The 20292-nt window shown below is 33.6% G+C and overlaps 1 protein-coding gene across 1 annotated transcript; it reads right to left on the reverse strand.

The window, feature by feature from the left end:
* Positions 1-10174: 10174 nt before the first annotated feature.
* Positions 10175-17467, reverse strand: LOC149408614 (uncharacterized; the record flags this gene model as incomplete). Its single annotated transcript, XM_089650550.1, has 3 exons — positions 10175-10561; positions 13808-13928; positions 17271-17467. Coding segments are annotated over 3 exons (705 nt in total), but the record flags the coding sequence as incomplete, so codon positions are not given.
* Positions 17468-20292: the final 2825 nt, after the last annotated feature.

A 20292-nucleotide genomic window follows, 5' to 3' on the forward strand; every position in this document is an offset into this window, starting at 1 on the left:
GTATTTACTACACATTGCTTCTAATATCTTTAATAACTCTATAAATATAATAAATTCTGGGTTCAGATTTTAGGTATTCCTCCGTTATACATTTATGCACTGAATTAAAAAATAATATTTAACATAGTTTTCAAATTCAATTAAAAATCAGAGTTTTTTGTAAGAAATCGGGAGCAAATATACCAATACATTCAACCGTGTGCCATTGCTACGCGAAGAGTGCGCGAGGAAATGACACGCTATTGATGTCCCGCTTTACTTCGCTATGCGTGCACATGAGAAATCCACTTGTCCCCAGTTCTATTTTTCTATTTAGACCATCGATACCTACGGCCGCATTGTGTAGCTTCGTCTCGTGACCAACTTGTGCAGGGGTACTAAAGTGAATCATTATTTCCGTTCGATAATTAAATTAATAATTTTTTGTAAGTACTTTTTCATTTATTTCCGAATACTGTGTTATACTATTACCTTATATTATAGTATTGAAAAGTGTGTATTACGTAACTATTTATTTGTGCGCTTTCGTCATTTAATCATTGATCTAAGATTTATTTTTGAATATTTATTTCACATTTTTTTCTTATTCGTTTTAATATTCAGTTAAGCAATACTGCATTTTACATTATTTACAAAAACCCTTCAATTTTCAGGAAGAATAATGACTGACAGAAATTCAACAGAAGAAGAGATAGCGCAAGAACTTGATTATGATAGTGATATTGAGTTTGAAATGAACAATGACATATCAGATACTGAAGATTTGGTTGAACATTTAGAAGAATCAGACTCGGAATCGACTAGTGAAAATGAAGACGAGGGAGAAATACTAGTTTCAAAACACGGATTCGAATGGAGTGTATTACCACCATCATCATCGAGACGTCGGCAATGCAATATTGTCAATGAAACTTCCGGCCTGAAAAATGGTAGTTTATTATCTAACACAATAAGAGAAATGTTTGCTTTATTTATAAGCGCAGATATGGTGACAGAAATATGCCAAGAAACGAATTGTCAATTGAGGCGTTTACCCGGGAATATGATTGAGCAATTATCCGAAGATGAATTATATGCTTTCATCGGTATAATGCTTGCTTCCGGCAGAAATCGCACCCGAAAACTAAGTTTGAATGAGTTGTGGACAAGTGAAAGTCCATTTTGTCAGCCCTTTTTCACGGCAGCTATGTCTCGAGACAGGTTCATAAATATTTATAGTCAGATCCGTTTTGATAATAGAGATACAAGACGAGAGAGATTTGAAGCTTCTTCAGACAAGCTAGAGCCAATTAAGTCGATTTTCAGTAAATTGGTAGATGCGTGTAAATCAAATTACTCTCCATCGCTTGATATAACCGTGGATGAGCGTTTGGCGGCGTTTAGAGGTAAATGTCCATTTCGGGTATATATGAAGTCAAAGCCAGCCAGGTATGGCATCAAAATATGGATCGCTGCAGATGCTAAAACCGCATATATATGTAACATGCAAATATACAGCGGTATGATAAATAATAAAAGAGAAATAAATCAAGGCAATCGTGTCGTTATGGAATTGGTGGAACCTCAATATGGCACCAATAGAGGCATAACCATAGATAATTTTTTTACGTCAGTACCACTGGCGGACAATCTTTTGTCTAAAAATCTGACCATAACTGGCACTCTTCGCAAAAATAAGAGGGAAATCCCTAAAGAGTTTTTGCCATCAACAGAAAGGCCATTGTATAGTAGCCAGTTTGGTTTATATCAAATAAAACACTTGTATCATATGTGCCTCAGCAAAATAAAGCAGTTTTGCTCTTATCAACTCAATTCCTTGGAAATGAAATAAGCCAAACCGATACAAAAAAAACAGATATTATTTTACATTACAATAAAACCAAAGGTGCTGTTGACACAGGGGACAAAATGACCTCCGAGTATTCGTGTGTAAGGTCGACAAGAAGATGGCCGTTTCGCTTGTTCATGGAAATGTTAGACATTGCTGCACTGAACACATATTTATTATGGATTCAAAAGTATCCGGAGTGGAAAAAAAATAATAGAAGTAAAAGGAAATTATTCATAAGACAGATAGGTTTAGAGTTGGCTAAGCCCAATGTAATGAAAAGAAAAAACAGCACGGTCAAATTTCACAAACAACAACAAGATGCTTTCGAGACAGTTTTGTCATATTATCAAGAAACACCACCCGCAACTGCTGTTACGAATGATATTACGAGTGATTCAAGAAATGTACTAGTGTCCCGAGCACCGTCGAAAACTTGCAGATTTTGCCCATACAACACAAAAAAAAGAAGCACCATAGTTTGTCATATTTGTCAAAAATCTGTATGCAAAAGCCACAGAAAAGAAAAAAAATATATTTCCTGTCACAATTGCGATGCAATTTAGATTAACAATTTTATATATTTGGTTTTAAATTTTTATTATTTTTAATTTCGCTGTATTGTTTTGTTCTTACATAATTTTGCTGTTATATTTAAATATAATGCATGTGGAATTTTTAATGTTTAGTTTCTCAATATAATATTTCTTTTTACACATTGGTTTATTTCATTTAAAAAAAAATTTAAGTTTGAAACCCCTGCAAGACTGGCAGCGTAAACACGCAAAGCTGTGTGCGTATAGTCCAGCGCCCATCAGCGGAATCAGCCGCCATTCGGTCACGGACCGTCGTTAGATAAGCACTCCTCGCACGTTTTTTTAGCATCTGCCGATGGTTTTTTCATGTTTTCAGCTATTAAATTACAATTATTATCACTTTTGACATAAAATATAATAAACATAAGCGATTGGCTATGAATATTCATATTTTTCCGATTTAAAATCGCTTATTTTAAGATGTGTATTGACTACACAGCACCGTAACGGGTGTATTTTTTTAGGACAGTAAGGGAAAGGTTAAATTAAACATTAGAAAGAGAGAACAACATGTTTTGAATTTCTATTTAAAAGTTTTCCATAAACGCATTGAAGTAAAAGATAGGGTTTTTCCGTTCTGTCTTTTCAAACTCAATATAAGATCAATCTGATTATCCTTATTGAAGTTATTCAGTAGTATGTTTTTTAAAATTGAACATAATGATTGTTTTCAGGATCCATGTGACGTGAGTAATGTGTCGAACGCCAGCAGCGGCAGCACTAGCGAGGGGGACCCAATCCCTCCCCCCATGGCCACTCTTCCCCCGCGCCACCCCTCCAGGCATCTCAAGAACAATCACGGTATCTACTCACGTTTCACTACTAAACCAGGCAGAGCTCGTATCGACGTCATCATGGAGCATTCTAAAGTAATGTACGTCATAAATTATTTCGAAATCGGAAGGGGCTCGGCGTTTTATGAAGTATTATAAAATACTTGATGAGACATGAAGTCCGCGCCAAACCTGCAACTCGCAGTTACGCCCTAAAACACACACTGGTAAAATATGACATAAATATAATAAAATAAAAATTTTGGATTATCAAAATACACTGTAAAACTCATACATCGACCTCTTAATTCACATAATGTGTAACCTCCATTTATCAAATTTTAGAGAAATCACAAAAAACTGTTTTTTTATGAAACTGTTATGAATTTTAAAATTTAACAAGTAATTTTATTTTTCTGTGACACCTCATAAGAGTGCCTCTGTCTATACAGTATAAAAACGGTGGAGCTATATCGCTGCGGGTCGCGCAGCGTTGTGGGACGGGTTAAGGAAGGGGCTGTAGGAAAGGATTTATTAATACGGATTTTGAAGATTTTTGTTGTTTGTTTTTGGGGTGTTATGCCGTGTTGCACTAACTCCTTCTTTAGCCGACGTTTTGGACAGCGTTGCAGTGTCCATCATCAGGGCAGATCCGGTAGATCTGAAGATGATCTGAAGACTCCCGAGAAAGATCTACCGGATCTGCCCTGATGATGGACACTGCAACGCTGTCCGAAACGTCGGCTAAAGAAAGAGTTAGCGCAACACGGCATAACACCCCAAAAACAAACAACAAAAATGCTTTTGGCCGTGAGAATCTAAAAACTTACCGGAATTTGAAGAGTTCTGGAATAAATTAAGTAGGTGTAACAGTTTTCTGTAGCCCGTTCCACATACGAGCCTACTTACACAAAAACAAGTCGAAGAAACGACCCGTTCTCACGAACTTAGATCAACTGTGAACGGGTATTCCGCTCGCGTCTTTCGACTTTCGCGCATGTTCACCTGTGCACAGGTGATCAATGCTGATAGTTCCTTAGAGCAGGCTCCAAAAAAATGATTGTCAAACAAGCATTCCTACATTTCGGCTGTGCATTAAATATGGCAATCTGTCTATTAACATGGAATGATTCCCCAAACACCGTTGATCATTACCATCGTTGGAATGATACTAATTTAAAGGAAGCTGAAAGCCTTGCGATGTTGTGAAAGAAATTAAATATGGCAATCTGTCTATTTACATGGAATAATTCCCCAAAAACCGTTGATCATTACCATCATTAGAACGATACTATTTTAAAGGAAGCTGAAAGCCTTGCGATGTTGTGAAAGAAATTAAATATTTCTTATTATTGTAGAAAGCAATCACTTTGTGGTTTGACATATTTAATAAAATAAAATACTTTTTTGTTTTAAAACCACGATATTTATTAATTTAAGAACCGACCGGTTTCGCTTTACTTAAGCATCATCAGGGTACAAATTAATACTAAACAAGAAGTACATAATGTGTGCATATATATAACAAACAAAATATAGAGGGAGACAACATGATACAAATATATTATAGAGACAACATGATACAAATATTAGCAACTCAAAGACGGTCATAAAATACATTAACATAAGTGCACAATAACCCTCCCAATAATCCTCCCAATCAATGTCCAAATGGACAAAGTTCCAATGAATGAATGTCCAAATGGACAAAGTTCAATTGTATCAATGTCCAAATGGACAAAGTTCAATTGTATCATTGTCCAAATGGACAAAGTTCCAATGAATGAAGGTCTAAATGGACAAAGTTCAATTGTATCAATGTCCAAATGGACAAAGTTACAATTGAACTTTGTCCATTTGGACATTGATACAATTGAACTTTGTCCATTTGGACATTGATACAATTGAACTTTGTCCATTTGGACATTCATCCATTTGAACTTTATCCATTCGGACATTGATCCATTTGAACTTTGTCCATTTGGACATTGATACAATTGAACTTTGTCCATTTGGACATTGATACAATTGAATTTTGTCCATTTGGACATTGATACAATTGAACCTTGTCCATTTGGACATTGATACAATTGCACTTTGTCCATTTGGACATTGATACAATTGAACTTTGTCCATTTGGACATTGATGCAATTGAATTTTGTCCATTTGGACATTCATTCATTGGAACTTTGTCCATTTGTACATTGATACAATTGAACTTTGTCCATTTGGACATTGATACAATTGAACTTTGTCCATTTGGACATTGATACAATTGAATTTTGTCCATTTGGACATTCATTCATTGGAACTTTGTCCATTTGGACATTGATACAATTGAACTTTGTCCATTTGGACATTCATCCATTGGAACTTTATCCATTCGGAAATTGATCCAATTGAACTTTGTCCATTTGGACATTGATACAATTGAATTTTGTCCATTTGGACATTGATATAATTGAACTTTGTCCATTTGGACATTGATACAATTGAATTTTGTCCATTTGGACATTGATATAATTGAACTTTGTCCATTTGGACATTGATGCAATTGAATTTTGTCCATTTGGACATTGATATAATTGAATTTTGTCCATTTGGACATTGATATAATTGAACTTTGTCCATTTGGACATTGATACAATTGAACTTTGTCCTATAAAAGTATAAAAGTATAAAACTATAAAAGTGAGAAAATTGTCTAATTGTCTGTTGCTACCTGTCCAAATTACAAAAATGTCATCAACATATCTATACCAAACAAATACATTAGCTAAAAGGGAAAGTCCACATTCGAAAAGTTTGTTTTCAAAGGAATCCATAAATATTTCAGCAAACAATGGAGAAGCGGGATTTCCCATTGGGAGACCATTATGCTGTTTATATAATTTATCATTAAAGGTGAAGTAGTTTTGATTGGTACAAATTTCTAAGAAAGTGGACATTTCCTTCACAATGGTTCGATCTAAATGGGAATTATTTAAAATGTTTACAATTAGGTTTTTACATTCATTAGTGGGAATGCTTGGGAAAAGATTAAAACAACGTCAAAGGACACTAATTTACTGTTGCTAGGTATGTCTAAGTCTTTGATTTTACTTCATCAAATATATTTACAATATCATTTATAAACAGTAAGAATGGTATATAATAATTAGTTAAGGTTTATTTTTTTTATGCTTCCGATTTTGTTGTCCGGGTTAAATCTTCCCCATAGGAAAAACTAAACCCTTCCACTCACTTTTCCACAAATGATCATCTAGTCAATCAACATTATGTAAGTGCATTATATAAGCAAAATAAATACAAAACAATACAAGAACAACACGTCAACTCACAAGAGATCAAATGGGAAAATAATTCACCGACTCCAGATATTTTCATATCAGAGGGTTCGGCTCGGTAGAACTTCTAACAGGGCCTATAATTCCTACTGATCCCTCAACATAAATATTTAAAAAATCTTTTGTTATCCTACATGTATTCAAAATGACCGACTTTTGCATCTTTATATATAATTTTTTTGAAAGATCTAATACGCCTACATTTTTAATTAGAGAGCTAGGTATAATGCCAGTAGCCGAAATAACGAATGGTAATATTTTTATAGTCTGAGAATGCCAAATTCTTTTTATTTCATTTCCTAAATCTGTGTATTTTCTTAATTTTTCGCTAACAGATTTTTGAATATTACAGGAATTTGGTATAGCGACATCAATGATATAAGTTATTTTTTTAATTTTGTCATGTAAAACTATATCGGGTCTATTATGACTAATCGCTCGGTCTGTTAGTATAGTTTTATCATAATATATTTTATAAAATTCGTTTTCTATCTACCATGTTTTGAGACTCTTCGTACGAATAAAATTACTTTCCCTGTCTCATATCCAGATCATTATAGTTTGGTAAATATTGAAATAGTTTGCTAAATCATTACAATCCGCATAGCTTCTTAACGGGAATTGCATGGAAATTAGGCCTAGAAGGAGGCGATTACTCTTACGATGAACTTGTAGTAAAATTAATTATTTCTTCTTCAGAAAAAACTTAGGACGGACTTTGATCTCATCTGCATTTTGTAAATTATTAACAGTATGATTGACTCATATCCATCCTGAACTCCATCAAAACCTTCACTTGACATTCTCTTTAATTATTATAAGTGTTTTGGTGCCCTATGCTGTATTGTAACATTTCTCCTTGCAATTAACTTCCCGTAAGTTAGTAAATACATAAATAAGTCATACAGCAGTCAATTCAAATCTCCCGGTAAAATGCGGACTTCAAGCTACGACTTTCTAACCAATCACCGATCTACACCATGTATGAGCGAACCTTGTTTAATATTCTTTCGAACCTTGAGCTTACACCGTGGACCTAAAATGCCCTCAGATAAGTTTGCAAGTCGGTAAATTATAATTCACGTTAAGTAAATATAAGTACTAACCGGCTACAACCAGAAAATCCAATATAGACATGTCGTTTATGTTTTTGGTTATGATAGCATTTTCAGCGAGGTATAATGGAGTATGTCCTTTAGATGTAGTAGAATTTAAGTCAGCACCTACAAATATTTAAATGATAAACATTGCCCGCATCTAAGCACAACATTTACGTACCTATTAGAACTTATTGTGAAACTCTGCAAAATATTTTCACAGCTCCCACAAGGGAAATATTTTTAAATACCAGATAAGAAATTTTTATTCCTTTACCTTTTTTTAGCATTGCAAGGACTATTTCCTTACATCCCGAGGAGCAAGCTTTCTGAAAAATAACATGTCAGTAAACAAATAAAACAAAATAATAATCAATTAGTCCTAGGACTAACACAACATATCTAAATATTATTAAATTTTGTAAAATAAATATTATTTTTTTACCAGGAATGGCGAAATGCCTTTAATTTTAAAATTTATGGATTCCGGATATGCGCCAATATAATACAAACAATTTTCTCTTTCCTCCCGGTTGTTGAAAGAACGCTGAAAACAATAGATAGTAACAAAAAATTAAAACAATAACATGTATAAAAAAATCGATAAACTTGTTACAAAACGATTTACTTACAGCAATGGTTCGAATTAGTTTCGCTGCATTTTTTGTCAATATTTCTTTTTTTTTTAATTTTGTTTTATTATATTGTATTGTCTTTTGTATTATTTTAAAAAGTGCTGCAATTAGTAGTAATGCTACGAGAACATTCAGAAACATCTTTAATTTAGGCCTTTCAACTGTATAACAAAATACAAGGAATTTGCTGTGAAATAAAATATTGGTAATTAATTATTAATGTTTCTTTTTTGTCACTTTATTGAAATATTTAAAGAAAGATTATGTTTGCCAAACAATCTACCTGTGTATATGTTTATAAAATGTTTATAAAATGCTGTGTATATGTTTATAAAAGCACACACGAAGATGTGAAAAATAAAAAATAAAGCTAACTCGAAAATAAATAAATATGTAAACTGTCAGAAATATTGAAAAAACATTCTCGCTTTAGGTACATTCGATTCCAGAGAAATGTTTTGAAAATACTTCTAAATAAAATACTGACATTCAAAACAAGTACTGTTTCTGATTTTAGTATAACAATCACATATTATGCAACTGAAAATATTCTGCTTGTTTTTGCGTTTATTATGGGCCGGTATGTCAGTTGCTCTGGCTAGCTAAGATTCATATTGCCCGTCGAGGTGCTCTCCCGTAGAAGTCATTAGCCTAGTTATACTATTACCAAGTAAGTATAGTAAATAATATAGAGGCAAAAAAATAGTGCTCGTAGATTACATTCCTGAAAAACACAACAAAAATTAATCCAACAACCCTCCCACGTGAATGCTACAAGGAAGTTGAGTGAAAAATATTTTGACTTATAAAAAATATGTTCATGTAGATCAAAAAATATCGATTCTAAATACATAAATATATTTCTATATTATTATTCTTAGAATTAGTTAAACGTTCTTGAAAAAGCATTGAATAGCAATAAACTATATACGCTCCACGATTGGTCGAAAGAATTCTTACGTCACATGTGTCGTGACTTGTACGTACAGTGCTTGTACGTACAACGGATCACCTATGGTGCATCTCTTTCTATTACATGAGAGATGGTCGGTTTAGATGAGAGAGGTATATGCCAAACGTCTATTTGGGTCAAACCAAACCACAGCCTTATGCCACAGTCGGTCTTCAGTACAAACGGTCTTGCTTCCTATCTCGTAAAATACTTTTTAAGTTTAGTAGTGGATGGTTTGGTGTTCATGTAATACAAAATCTGTTAAAAAAAATAAATAGTTACGTAATACACACTTTTCAATACTATAATATAAGGTAATAGTATAACACAGTATTCGGAAATAAATGAAAAAGTACTTACAAAAAATTATTAATTTAATTATCGAACGGAAATAATGATTCACTTTAGTACCCCTGCACAAGTTGGTCACGAGACGAAGCTACACAATGCGGCCGTAGGTATCGATGGTCTAAATAGAAAAATAGAACTGGGGACAAGTGGATTTCTCATGTGCACGCATAGCGAAGTAAAGCGGGACATCAATAGCGTGTCATTTCCTCGCGCACTCTTCGCGTAGCAATGGCACACGGTTGAATGTATTGGTATATTTGCTCCCGATTTCTTACAAAAAACTCTGATTTTTAATTGAATTTGAAAACTATGTTAAATATTATTTTTTAATTCAGTGCATAAATGTATAACGGAGGAATACCTAAAATCTGAACCCAGAATTTATTATATTTATAGAGTTATTAAAGATATTAGAAGCAATGTGTAGTAAATACACACCACAGATGAGGAAAGGTTAACCACATGTAAATCATATATCTCATCGTAAAACAAAATGAGATAGCATGAATTTTATAGAAATATCTCTCAAAAAGACTAAAAAGAGAAAAACTTCCGAAAATTATTAATTAATTATGTAGGTATTCCATATTAATCTCAAGGAATGATCAAATACCACCAGAATGTTGGTGGTATCTGTATTGGCTCCATGGAGGAGCCTTGTCCACCGTGGAATTTGAAGTGTTCGCAATCCTCGGCAATGAAGAAAGAAGAATTGGTCTCAAGCGTCACCTTGTTCCTCCCTGTGCCCCCGTTGTTACTGACGGGCAGCGTCAGGAAGCAGTCGGGCATGGGTTGGGGCGGCGGCTCCCCCTGCCCCTTGACCCGCTGCTCCTGCATCTCCTGGGACAGGTCCATCAGCGTGCGGGCCAGGGCCGGCTCCCGATTGTGCTGCTTGCTGCTGCCGGGCTTGATGTGCTTCATGCTCTGGGAAGTGAAGGATCCGTCCAATGACTGTGTGGAATCGCCGAAATAGCTGGTGTCCTGGATATAAGAAAAAATTTATATCAACTTTTCAAATGTGTAGGTTTAAACCATTATTATATGTCTTTATGTGGGATCCTAATCAGTGGCGGCTGGTCGCATAGTGCGTTCGTGTGCAGCACTATCTAAATTGTAATGGCTAAAATTAATTTATAATATCTTACTGAAGACTATAAAATCTATAAAAATCATTTAAAAATATTACTTACCAATACAATGCAATGAATATTATCAAGGAGAGCGATTTTAATCTCTCCAAGTATAAAGTATGGCCGCTGCGCGGCGCCAATCCGCCGCGCCGTGTACACAGATTTGCAAACGGATGAAAATACGTTTTTGTATGTATTTTTTAAAACACTGCGAGCGCCTCAATCTACCCATTTGTACCAGGAGTTAGCTAATTCCCGTGTGTCACTCGGCGCCGAGATAACCCGATCATTTCCGAAGATTACCGATTTATGAGCCTTGACCCGAGGTTACACGGAGCATCCGAAGTTCGTCGAACTTCGAACTCGATATTGGACAATAGATCACAGATGACACATGTCACATGTCACAGATCATAATTTACCGTCGTTATCGCGAGCCGTGACGTAATTATTGTCATTGTTTTGGTATTGATTTATCGAGTAATTTGATCAAGCTAAATACAGAACTTAATCCTTTTAATTTGTAACTTTATAAGAAATAAAAATGAGTGTAATCAGTGTCGAATATATAAGAAATAATAACAGTTTGTTTGAAAATAAATTATTAATTAAAAATTCTGGTCCACCTCGTCCAGTGCTCGTGATTAAGCAAGATTGTAAATCCAAATCAAGAGCTTTTACTCGAGTGTTTGACAAAAAACTTTATGATAAAGCTTTTTGGTTGTGTGGTTGTGACAAAGTTAATCGCTTTTTTTGTTTTCCGTGTCTTGTGTTTGGTGGAGATTCAACTTGGACGTTGAGTGGGATTAATGATTTAACGCATCTATCAGAGAAGTTGAAAAAGCACAATTCATCTACTTTACATTTACAAAATGTTATGAGTTTAGCCGTTTTAGGTACAGTTGACATTCGTCAACAGTTGGATTCTGGATACCGTGAGCAAACTTAACAACATAATGCAATGGTTGACAAAAATAGATATATATTGTCTAAATTAATAGATTGTGTCATATTTTGTGGAGCATTCGAATTGGCATTGCGTGGTCACGACGAAACCCTTGATTCGATAAATCCTGGTGTATTTCGCGGCTTAATAGATTTCGTAGCAGAATTAGATGCAGTATTAAAACAACATTTAGATAGTGCCACTGTTTTTAAAGGGACATCAAAGACTATTTCAAAATGACATATTGGATTCTATAATGGAAGTATACAGCACAGAAGTGAAACGACAAATTACGGAATGTGAATTTATTGCGATTCAAGCAGATGAAACTACAGATGTCTCTACGACGACGCAAATGGTTTTGATCATCGGATATGAATGGAAGAGCCATATTTATGAACGCTTTTGGAAATATTTAATTCCAACCTCGCACTGCGCTGACGGTTTGTATAAAGCCATCTCTGAAGAACTTCAAGGTTTGAACATCAGTTCAAATAAATTGATAGCTCAATGCTTTGATGGAGCCTCAGTTATGAGTGGAAGGGTTGGAGGGGTTCAAGCAAAAATTAAGGCTGATTTTCCATTTGCTAATTATGTTCATTGCTATGCTCATCAGCTGAATTTGATAGTCGAAAAAAGTGTTTCACAAAGCAATGTAATAAAAACGTTTTTCGCACATCTTCACGCATTTCCAATTTTTTTCGAGGTCTCCTAAACGAATGAACGTGTTAAACGATGTAATGAAAAAGAAAATCCCTTCTGCCCCACCAACAAGATGGAATTTCAACATAAAAACTGTGAGAACTGTTTCGGCGTACTCAGAATTGTTGATACAATGTATGGAAACTATTTTAGACCAAAATAATAATGATTCGAATACTATAAACCAGGCCAGTATGTTATTGCATTATCTTAAGGATGAACAGTTTATATATTGGTTAGGTTTCTTCAACAAGATTTTACCCCATTGTGACATTTTGTTTCAACAATTACAATCACGCTCTTTGGATACCATCATGATTAAGAAATATATATATATCAATTTGAAAAATGCATTCAGACAGTTCGTGATTCCATAGACCAAACAGGTGAGCCCAAAGCAAAAAGAAATAAAACGGTGAACTATGCAACTTGCATCGAAGTATGTGATATTCTCTTACAACAGATCAAAGACAGATTCGAGTTTACTAACCATTTATTAGCATCAAAATTATTTGATTGTGAACGCTTTACTCAATATAAAGAAAACTTTCCTCAAAGTGATTTCAATGAAACAGTGAACACGTACCTACATCTTTTTAGATAAATTTAAATTGAAAAATGAACTATGTGCTATATACGGGAGAGATGATTTCTCTAACGCCGATGGTGCAGTGGCAATCTTGCAACTTTTTTATAAAAATAATTTAGTCGAGTCGTTTTCGGAGTGTGTGAAGCTTTTAAAAATAATATGTACAATACCTATGACATCTGTGGAAAGCGAAAGGTGTTTTTCTACCCTAAAACGAATTAAATCATTCTTGCGAAACACGATGAGTCAAGACCGTTTGAATGCTTTATCTGTACTTAGTATTGAAAAAAAAAATTTGCAAACAATCCCAAATTTCACTTCGAAAGTGATAGAAGTTTTTGCTCTTCACAAACAACGTAGAATAGACCTTATCTACAAATAAGGTAGGTGGAATAATTATTTTTACCCATAATCTTTTTGTCATATTGTTTTTATTTTGGATTGTCAGTGAACCACCACCCTTTTAGGGCAGCGGCCGCCACTGATCCTAATGATAGTTTTTTGACGGAACCGTGATTGGTAAATCGATATTGTCCGCTTATAAGTGAAGAGGTAAACCAATTAGAAAAGAAAGTAAGCTCAATTTTATCTTACTTTATGTTAAATTGTCCATACATTTTTATAGTGGACGGGTGCACCACCCAAGTACAGCAAGTACACAAACAAGCCATACACTATAATATATTACAATTCTAATATCGTTTTATAATATTCTTACAGCAGCCCTCTTATAACATTTGACCGATTCCAAACTGGTTACTTTAACCGATTTGACTTAAATTAAGTAATAAAAATTATTACGACTGGGTGTTTTAATCAATATGATAATTTCAATCAAGTATAAAAGGCAATATCTGTACCTTGAAGTTGTCAATAGATGAACCTCTGGATGGCAGCTTGTGAGAAGGTTCTCCGCTGAGCTGGTTGATGTTCAGCTGGTTCCGGGATGAAGACAAGTAGGCTTCATCGTCATCTTGGTCACTGCAAATGACGAACTTTTCAACAAACTAAATTTTTTAAACTTAATTTACTAGTTTATTTTATAAATTAAATCCAAAATTTACTCTGAAATGGGGTAAGATTTGTAAGTAGATACTTAAATACCTACCTACTTAATTGCAAACCATGGATATTTTATATATTTTTTAAATTTCAAATAAGGAATTATACAATTTTTCCAAAGAAATGTCACCAATTCTTTTTAGCAACTTTCTTCAGGCAGGTAAGTAGGTACCATAATCATAGAATGAACCACGATCATGCAGTATCCAGAAGGGTATAACTCCGATAGAAAATTTGAATCGAAGAAAAGATACAGTAATCTCCATGGCTTGTGACATCACATAATTTAACCACATCCACCAATGAACAACTCTGAAAATCTATGGAAAAACTGTTGGAGGCTGAGTGGTTTGATACAATTTGATTGATTGTCCTAAGTAAATGAGGTATAAAAAAAAGATAATTTAAAGCTCTTTTTCGCAGGACAGTACTTTGTCAGATAGAGTCTGGTTGTCGTGAGGGAACATTCTGAAATTCAAATATTTTTATTTTTAAAATAATATGTAAGGCTATTTATTGAATAGGATAGGCTTGGAATGAGAATTTTATTGTCTATGGCCGCACCTTTTTTTTCGAGTTTCCTCTATCCTCGCCGATGGTGTATGATATAGAACAGTTGCACGCATAAAGTGTGTCTAAATATTGGAATATCTATGGTTAAATAGAGGGCCAATTTGTTTCATGCATAAAGCATGGAGTTATCAATCTAATGGGTGGTTTTTTTATGGTAGTACTAGCATGGCAACCATCTTGAACCGGAATGTAACAAACAAATTTACAATTTTTTAAATGCCAAATGGTCGAGTTAAAAAAGGACTTCACTGCGCTCAGTCAATTAAACAACACATTTTTTTTTTGTAAGTCAGGAGAGAGTGAACTTTTCAACATTGGAACTGATGTGTTGAGGAAATCAACAAATTAAAAAAAAGAATCTTTTCAAAACCAGACAAGCAATTGTAAACCCAAAAATATAACATATTATAAGCAGACAATATCGTTTTTTTTCTACATTTGAAATGTGCATACATTATAATGACTTACTTTTACAGGGCATTTTTAAAAGTGGAACTTACAACTTGCAAATACTTGGTACATCACGTGAATTAAAAATATAAACTGAATAACCAATAAATACTAAAAATTTGAACTTTATAAGTTTTTAACTAAAGAAACCAGATTTAATAGATTAAAGTTCAGAAGGAGAAAGAACTTAAGATTTTAGTTAGTAAAAACACATTTCAAATAGAAGATGATTAAGACGGACAAGATGTACATTTATTCCACTAAACTGCACTTGCACATCTCATGATGGTGCATATTAATTATAATTAAAATATATCATACCAATGCTAAAGGATGACTAACAGATGACATAATATGTATTAATACCTCAACCTTCTTATATGTCATATTCTTCAGTGAAAAGGCACTTAACTCAACATTCCTATAATTATTATTGTTTAAGATTTCTTAAAATCACTCAATAATGCGATTTATATACTAATGGCCTGCAAACATAAGTAGCGTAAGAATATATTAATTTATGTAGTTTAAATGACAATACAATTAACCCCCCAGGCCTCTGGTATATTTTGGCAGAAGGTCAGAGTATTATCGCTTTGCTATAAAATCCAATTAAATGGAATATTTCTGAAACTAAATATTGTTTTTGAAAGGTGATTAAATACACTTACAAATGTTGTTATTAGAAACAAACATAATTTTTGAAATATTAAAATTTATAACGCAAAAGTAAAAAAGTTTTAAAAATGGCTCACCTTACGTTTTTTATAACTAAAATTACTGTTAACGATTAAAAATAAAAACACACATGAAAATGGTTCCATGATATTTCATCAAAATGACAATTAAACACACCTTTAAAAATTGATAAAACAAAAAGTAGGTTAAATATAGGGTTTTCCAATAAGAGGTGTTATTTTGAATAGCACGCTATTTCGGTAGATGTTACTTTTAAGCTGTTATTTTTTGACATTTGACAAGTAGAAATTACGCCATTAATAAAAATGGAACGATACACGCTTCAACAACGCATTGAAATTATTAAAATTCACTATTATTAATTATTAGATTTCCATCGAAAAATCATCTTGAGTGATGAGGCCCATTTCCACCTCGGTGGCTTCGTCAACAAGCAAAATTGTCGCATCTGGGGCTCGGAAAACCCAAGAGTTATTGTTGAAAAGCCTCTCTATCCTCAATGTGTGACTGTTTGGTGCGGTTTATGGTCCGGCGGAGTCATTGGATCTTACTTTTTCGAAAATGAGGCTGGAGCAACAGTTACGGTGAATGGATTGCGCTATCGAGAGATGATTAATGATTTTTTATGACCGGAATTGGATGGTATTGATCTGGACAACGTTTAATTTCAACAAGACGGCGCTACGTGCCACACAAGCAACGAAACCATTGATCTTTTACGGGAAAAGTTTCTTTGAATATCAAAATAACACATCTTATTGTAGTTACCTATCCTATGTAACCTAGTTTTTGTTTCATCACTTTTCATGACTTTATATCACTTTTTGTAGGTATGTTGACCTGTCATTTTGATGAGATACCCGGTCACCTAGGAAAATGTATTATATATGTTACAGTCACCTCACTTTTTTTTTCGTTCATATAAAAATAATGAATGAAAAATTCACAAAGTTTCATACATTTTTTCGAATTGCGATCGGAAACTTTGGTTCCATTGAGGTCCACATTTTAAGTTTTCTATGGTTAACTTCTAGATTTAAAAATAAAGCAAGGTGTTTTCTCTTTCTAACACTGTTTAGATCATATTTCTCACCATGACAGTAAGGGAGACAAAACGATTTATATGAGCTGTTTCCAAAAGCAAACAAATTAGCCTGAGGAGTTAATTTCTAAAATTTAAAAATTTACTGAGTTCCATAAAGCATGGTTCTCAACCGCTGATGAATATTAGTTGAAAGACACAACAAACAAAAGTTTAATGCTAAATTTGAAGTGATTTTAGACAATTATAGAAATGTGAGATACTAAACTTATGAAAGAACTTTTATCAATCCCAGGAAATTATTCAACAATTTTTCAAAACCTAAAAATTCTTATTTCTCCCCTATTCTGTTATGATGGGCAACTAGTGTTGTTGTATTTTGGATGAATGCATACATACTTACCAGATACTAGTTGAATGGTAGTCTTACATGCCCCATAAGAAATTCTGCAGAGATCATAAATTGCTAAAATTGCCGGTATTTAAACGCCACATACCTCGAGTACCTATTATCAATGTCGGTTCGCATGGTCAGCGCAGAGCAGGCGCAGTCATCCTCAGCAGCGGGGGGCCCCGGGAGCCCCGCCCCCCCAGGGAGCCCCATGGACGCTGCCTCCTCAGCCCCAGAAGGGGTCGGCTTGGACACAGCGGATTGATCCAAGGCGAGGGACTGCTGGTTGGTCCTGTGGTCCACCTGCCAATCAAATTAATATATATTAGTTTGGGATTAAAAATACCATCAACTCAATGCAAATCGGGCAATATTTTTAGCCACTGGAGTGTTTTTGGCCATATTTTGTCCAATTCGCAACACACGCGAGCGCACGCTAGCCTAAGGCCAATTTAAAGAGATATATTAAAACATTTATAGGAATTATTTAAAAAGTTCCCACGTGTTTGCAACTTGGATATTCACAAAGCTAACAGTATTACACAGCTAGTAGTTTCACAGATTATCAATAGATGTCTCGTTTCTCTAGTAAATACGGTTCCATGGATAACTCATCAAAATGACAATTCAACACACCGATAAAAAGTGTTATAAAGTTATGAAAAGTGATGAAACAAAAACTAGGTTAAATAGTTTACATATGTGTAACTATTTAACCTAGTTTTTGTTTCATCACTAATGACTTTAAAACACTTTTTATAGGTGTGTTGAATTGTCATTTTGATGAGTTATCTGGTCACCAGTAAATACATAAAGCTAAACAAATTATCTCAGTGAAGAGTTTTTTTTTTTGACGGTATGTTGTCGCGTTAAAAATTCCTGTGAATGTTTATTTTACACAAATTTTGTTATGTATCATGTATCAATGTATTTGTTATTAAATTCTCTGCTTATTTAAAGTTATTTAAAATTTTAAAAAATGTGAAAGCGAGTTTTAATTTGCACAAAAAATTTACTTTTTCGGTGCAGTATGTGCATTGTCCTTAAATAAAAGGTGTAATATTGTAAATTATATGATTATTAATCCAATTTAAAATTATAGAAATAGATAATAGAGAATTTTTATTATTCTAGGATAAACTTTGGTCTGATAAATTATGTTTGAAAAATAATATGTCAAGTGAAAAACAAATAATTTTTGAAGTTTTCGTAAGTACATTCTACATTTTATTTAAATAAAAATAATACTAAAAAAAAACTGTTAAAATATATATTTTTTTATTTAATAATAAAAAGGGAAACACTTTGTTTACAGTCACTTTATTGAAATTTTTAACGTCTACCGGTTTCGGTACCTCCGTACCATCATCAGGACAGTTATAAAAATACTAACAAATACAGAATAATACACATATATATAAACAAATAGTTGAGAGAGAAAGAGATAAAAAACAGAGAGAGACAGTATCAGTTGTGGGCGGGAAGTGGGGGAGGGGAGTTAGGGATAACAGGAAACATATTTATTATAGGGCTGAACGTTAAATTTAGTTGATTATTGATAATTTCAGCCTTTGAATTGACTGATTTTTTTATTTCCAACGCTTCCAAGTTGTTAAGTCGTAAACCTATCTCATTTTTGTGAAGGACTTTAATACCCGTGTCACGGTTGAAAGTATGATCTTTATTAATTAGATGTTCTGCAAATTCTGAAAATCCCGAACTGGTTAGACATCTTAGGTGTTCTTTTATTCTAGTTTCTATATTGCGTGATGTTTGCCCTATGTAGAATGCTGGGCAATCATTACAACTAATTTTATATACGCCTGAGTGGCTAAGAACATCTTCTTTATCTTTGGCATTAATTAAAAATTTTCCTAGATTATTATTAGTATAATACGCTGGTTTAATTTCTGGGGGGAATTTAACTGTACATGTAGAGGAAAGGTTATTAATATACAAAATTCTTCTCCACTGCTGGTTGGAGTTATTATTGTTGAGAGTTGGTGGACTACTGTAGACGTATTTATTTATGGCAATACATCTTAATTTTTTTGTAAGGATTCTATCAATAAGGCCTATTTCATATCCATTATTAAGTGCTATTAGTTTAATTGTACTTAACTCATTAGCGTAATTAACATTTGATAAAGGAGTAGTGACTAAACGGTGGATCATAGAGTGGAATGCCGAATGTTTGTGGGAAATAGGGTGGTTAGACGTATTATGGATTGTAGTGTCTGTGAAGGTAGGTTTTCTAAAAATATTAAACTGAATTTTATTATCAATAATCGATAATGTGAGATCTAAAAAGTTGAGTGTCGAATTTATACCTACTTCTAGTGTGAATTGGATCTGTTTATGTAAGGAGTTGAGGAGTAATAGGAAGGAATTAACTTAAAACTAAACGAAAACTAACTTACAACTTAAAACTAACTTACAACTTAAAACTAACCTACAACGAAATAACTTAAAACTAAATATTAAAATATTGCATACCGAATTAGTCCATGAACTCCACCCAGTAGAATGGGATCTTTTTGATGACAAAATTAGAAGTTTTGCGTCAGTGAAAGCTTATAAAAAGAGGATAACCCTGGAAAATAAACTCAAAAAATTGTGCCAATCAAATACCCACATCAATAACCCGGAGACATCATCATCTCAAAAATTCTACGAACGTGTACAGAATCTCTCCTCGGCACAGTTTACCCAACAAGAAATGGAATTACTCTCCAAAGGTTTAAAATATAACCTAAAATATACTAATAAAAATTACAATAGTGCTGTGGAAAACGTTGCAGTAGACATGGAAACAGCGTTATATAAATCTCCGAAACCTTACCTCTACAAAAGTGCCGAGGTCTTACAAAACCTTATCCCAAGATTCCAGCCGAAGCAGAATCAAGAAAACTTACACGCCAAAAATATCCGTGAAAAACTGAAGAAAGAAGATTTAATATTAACCAGAGCTGATAAAGGCAATACAGTTGTAATTATGAACAAGATAGAATATAATCATAAAATTAATGACTTCCTAGAATCTGATAACTTTGAAATTTTAAAAGTAGATCCGACTAATAAATACCAGAGAACCCTTAAAAGTACATTCAACGAGTGTAAAACCCCAA

This window comes from Hesperophylax consimilis, unplaced genomic scaffold (genome assembly GCF_061612785.1).
Source record: "Hesperophylax consimilis isolate HC1 unplaced genomic scaffold, BYU_Hcon_1.0 scaffold_156, whole genome shotgun sequence".
Classification (NCBI taxonomy): domain Eukaryota; kingdom Metazoa; phylum Arthropoda; class Insecta; order Trichoptera; family Limnephilidae; genus Hesperophylax; species Hesperophylax consimilis.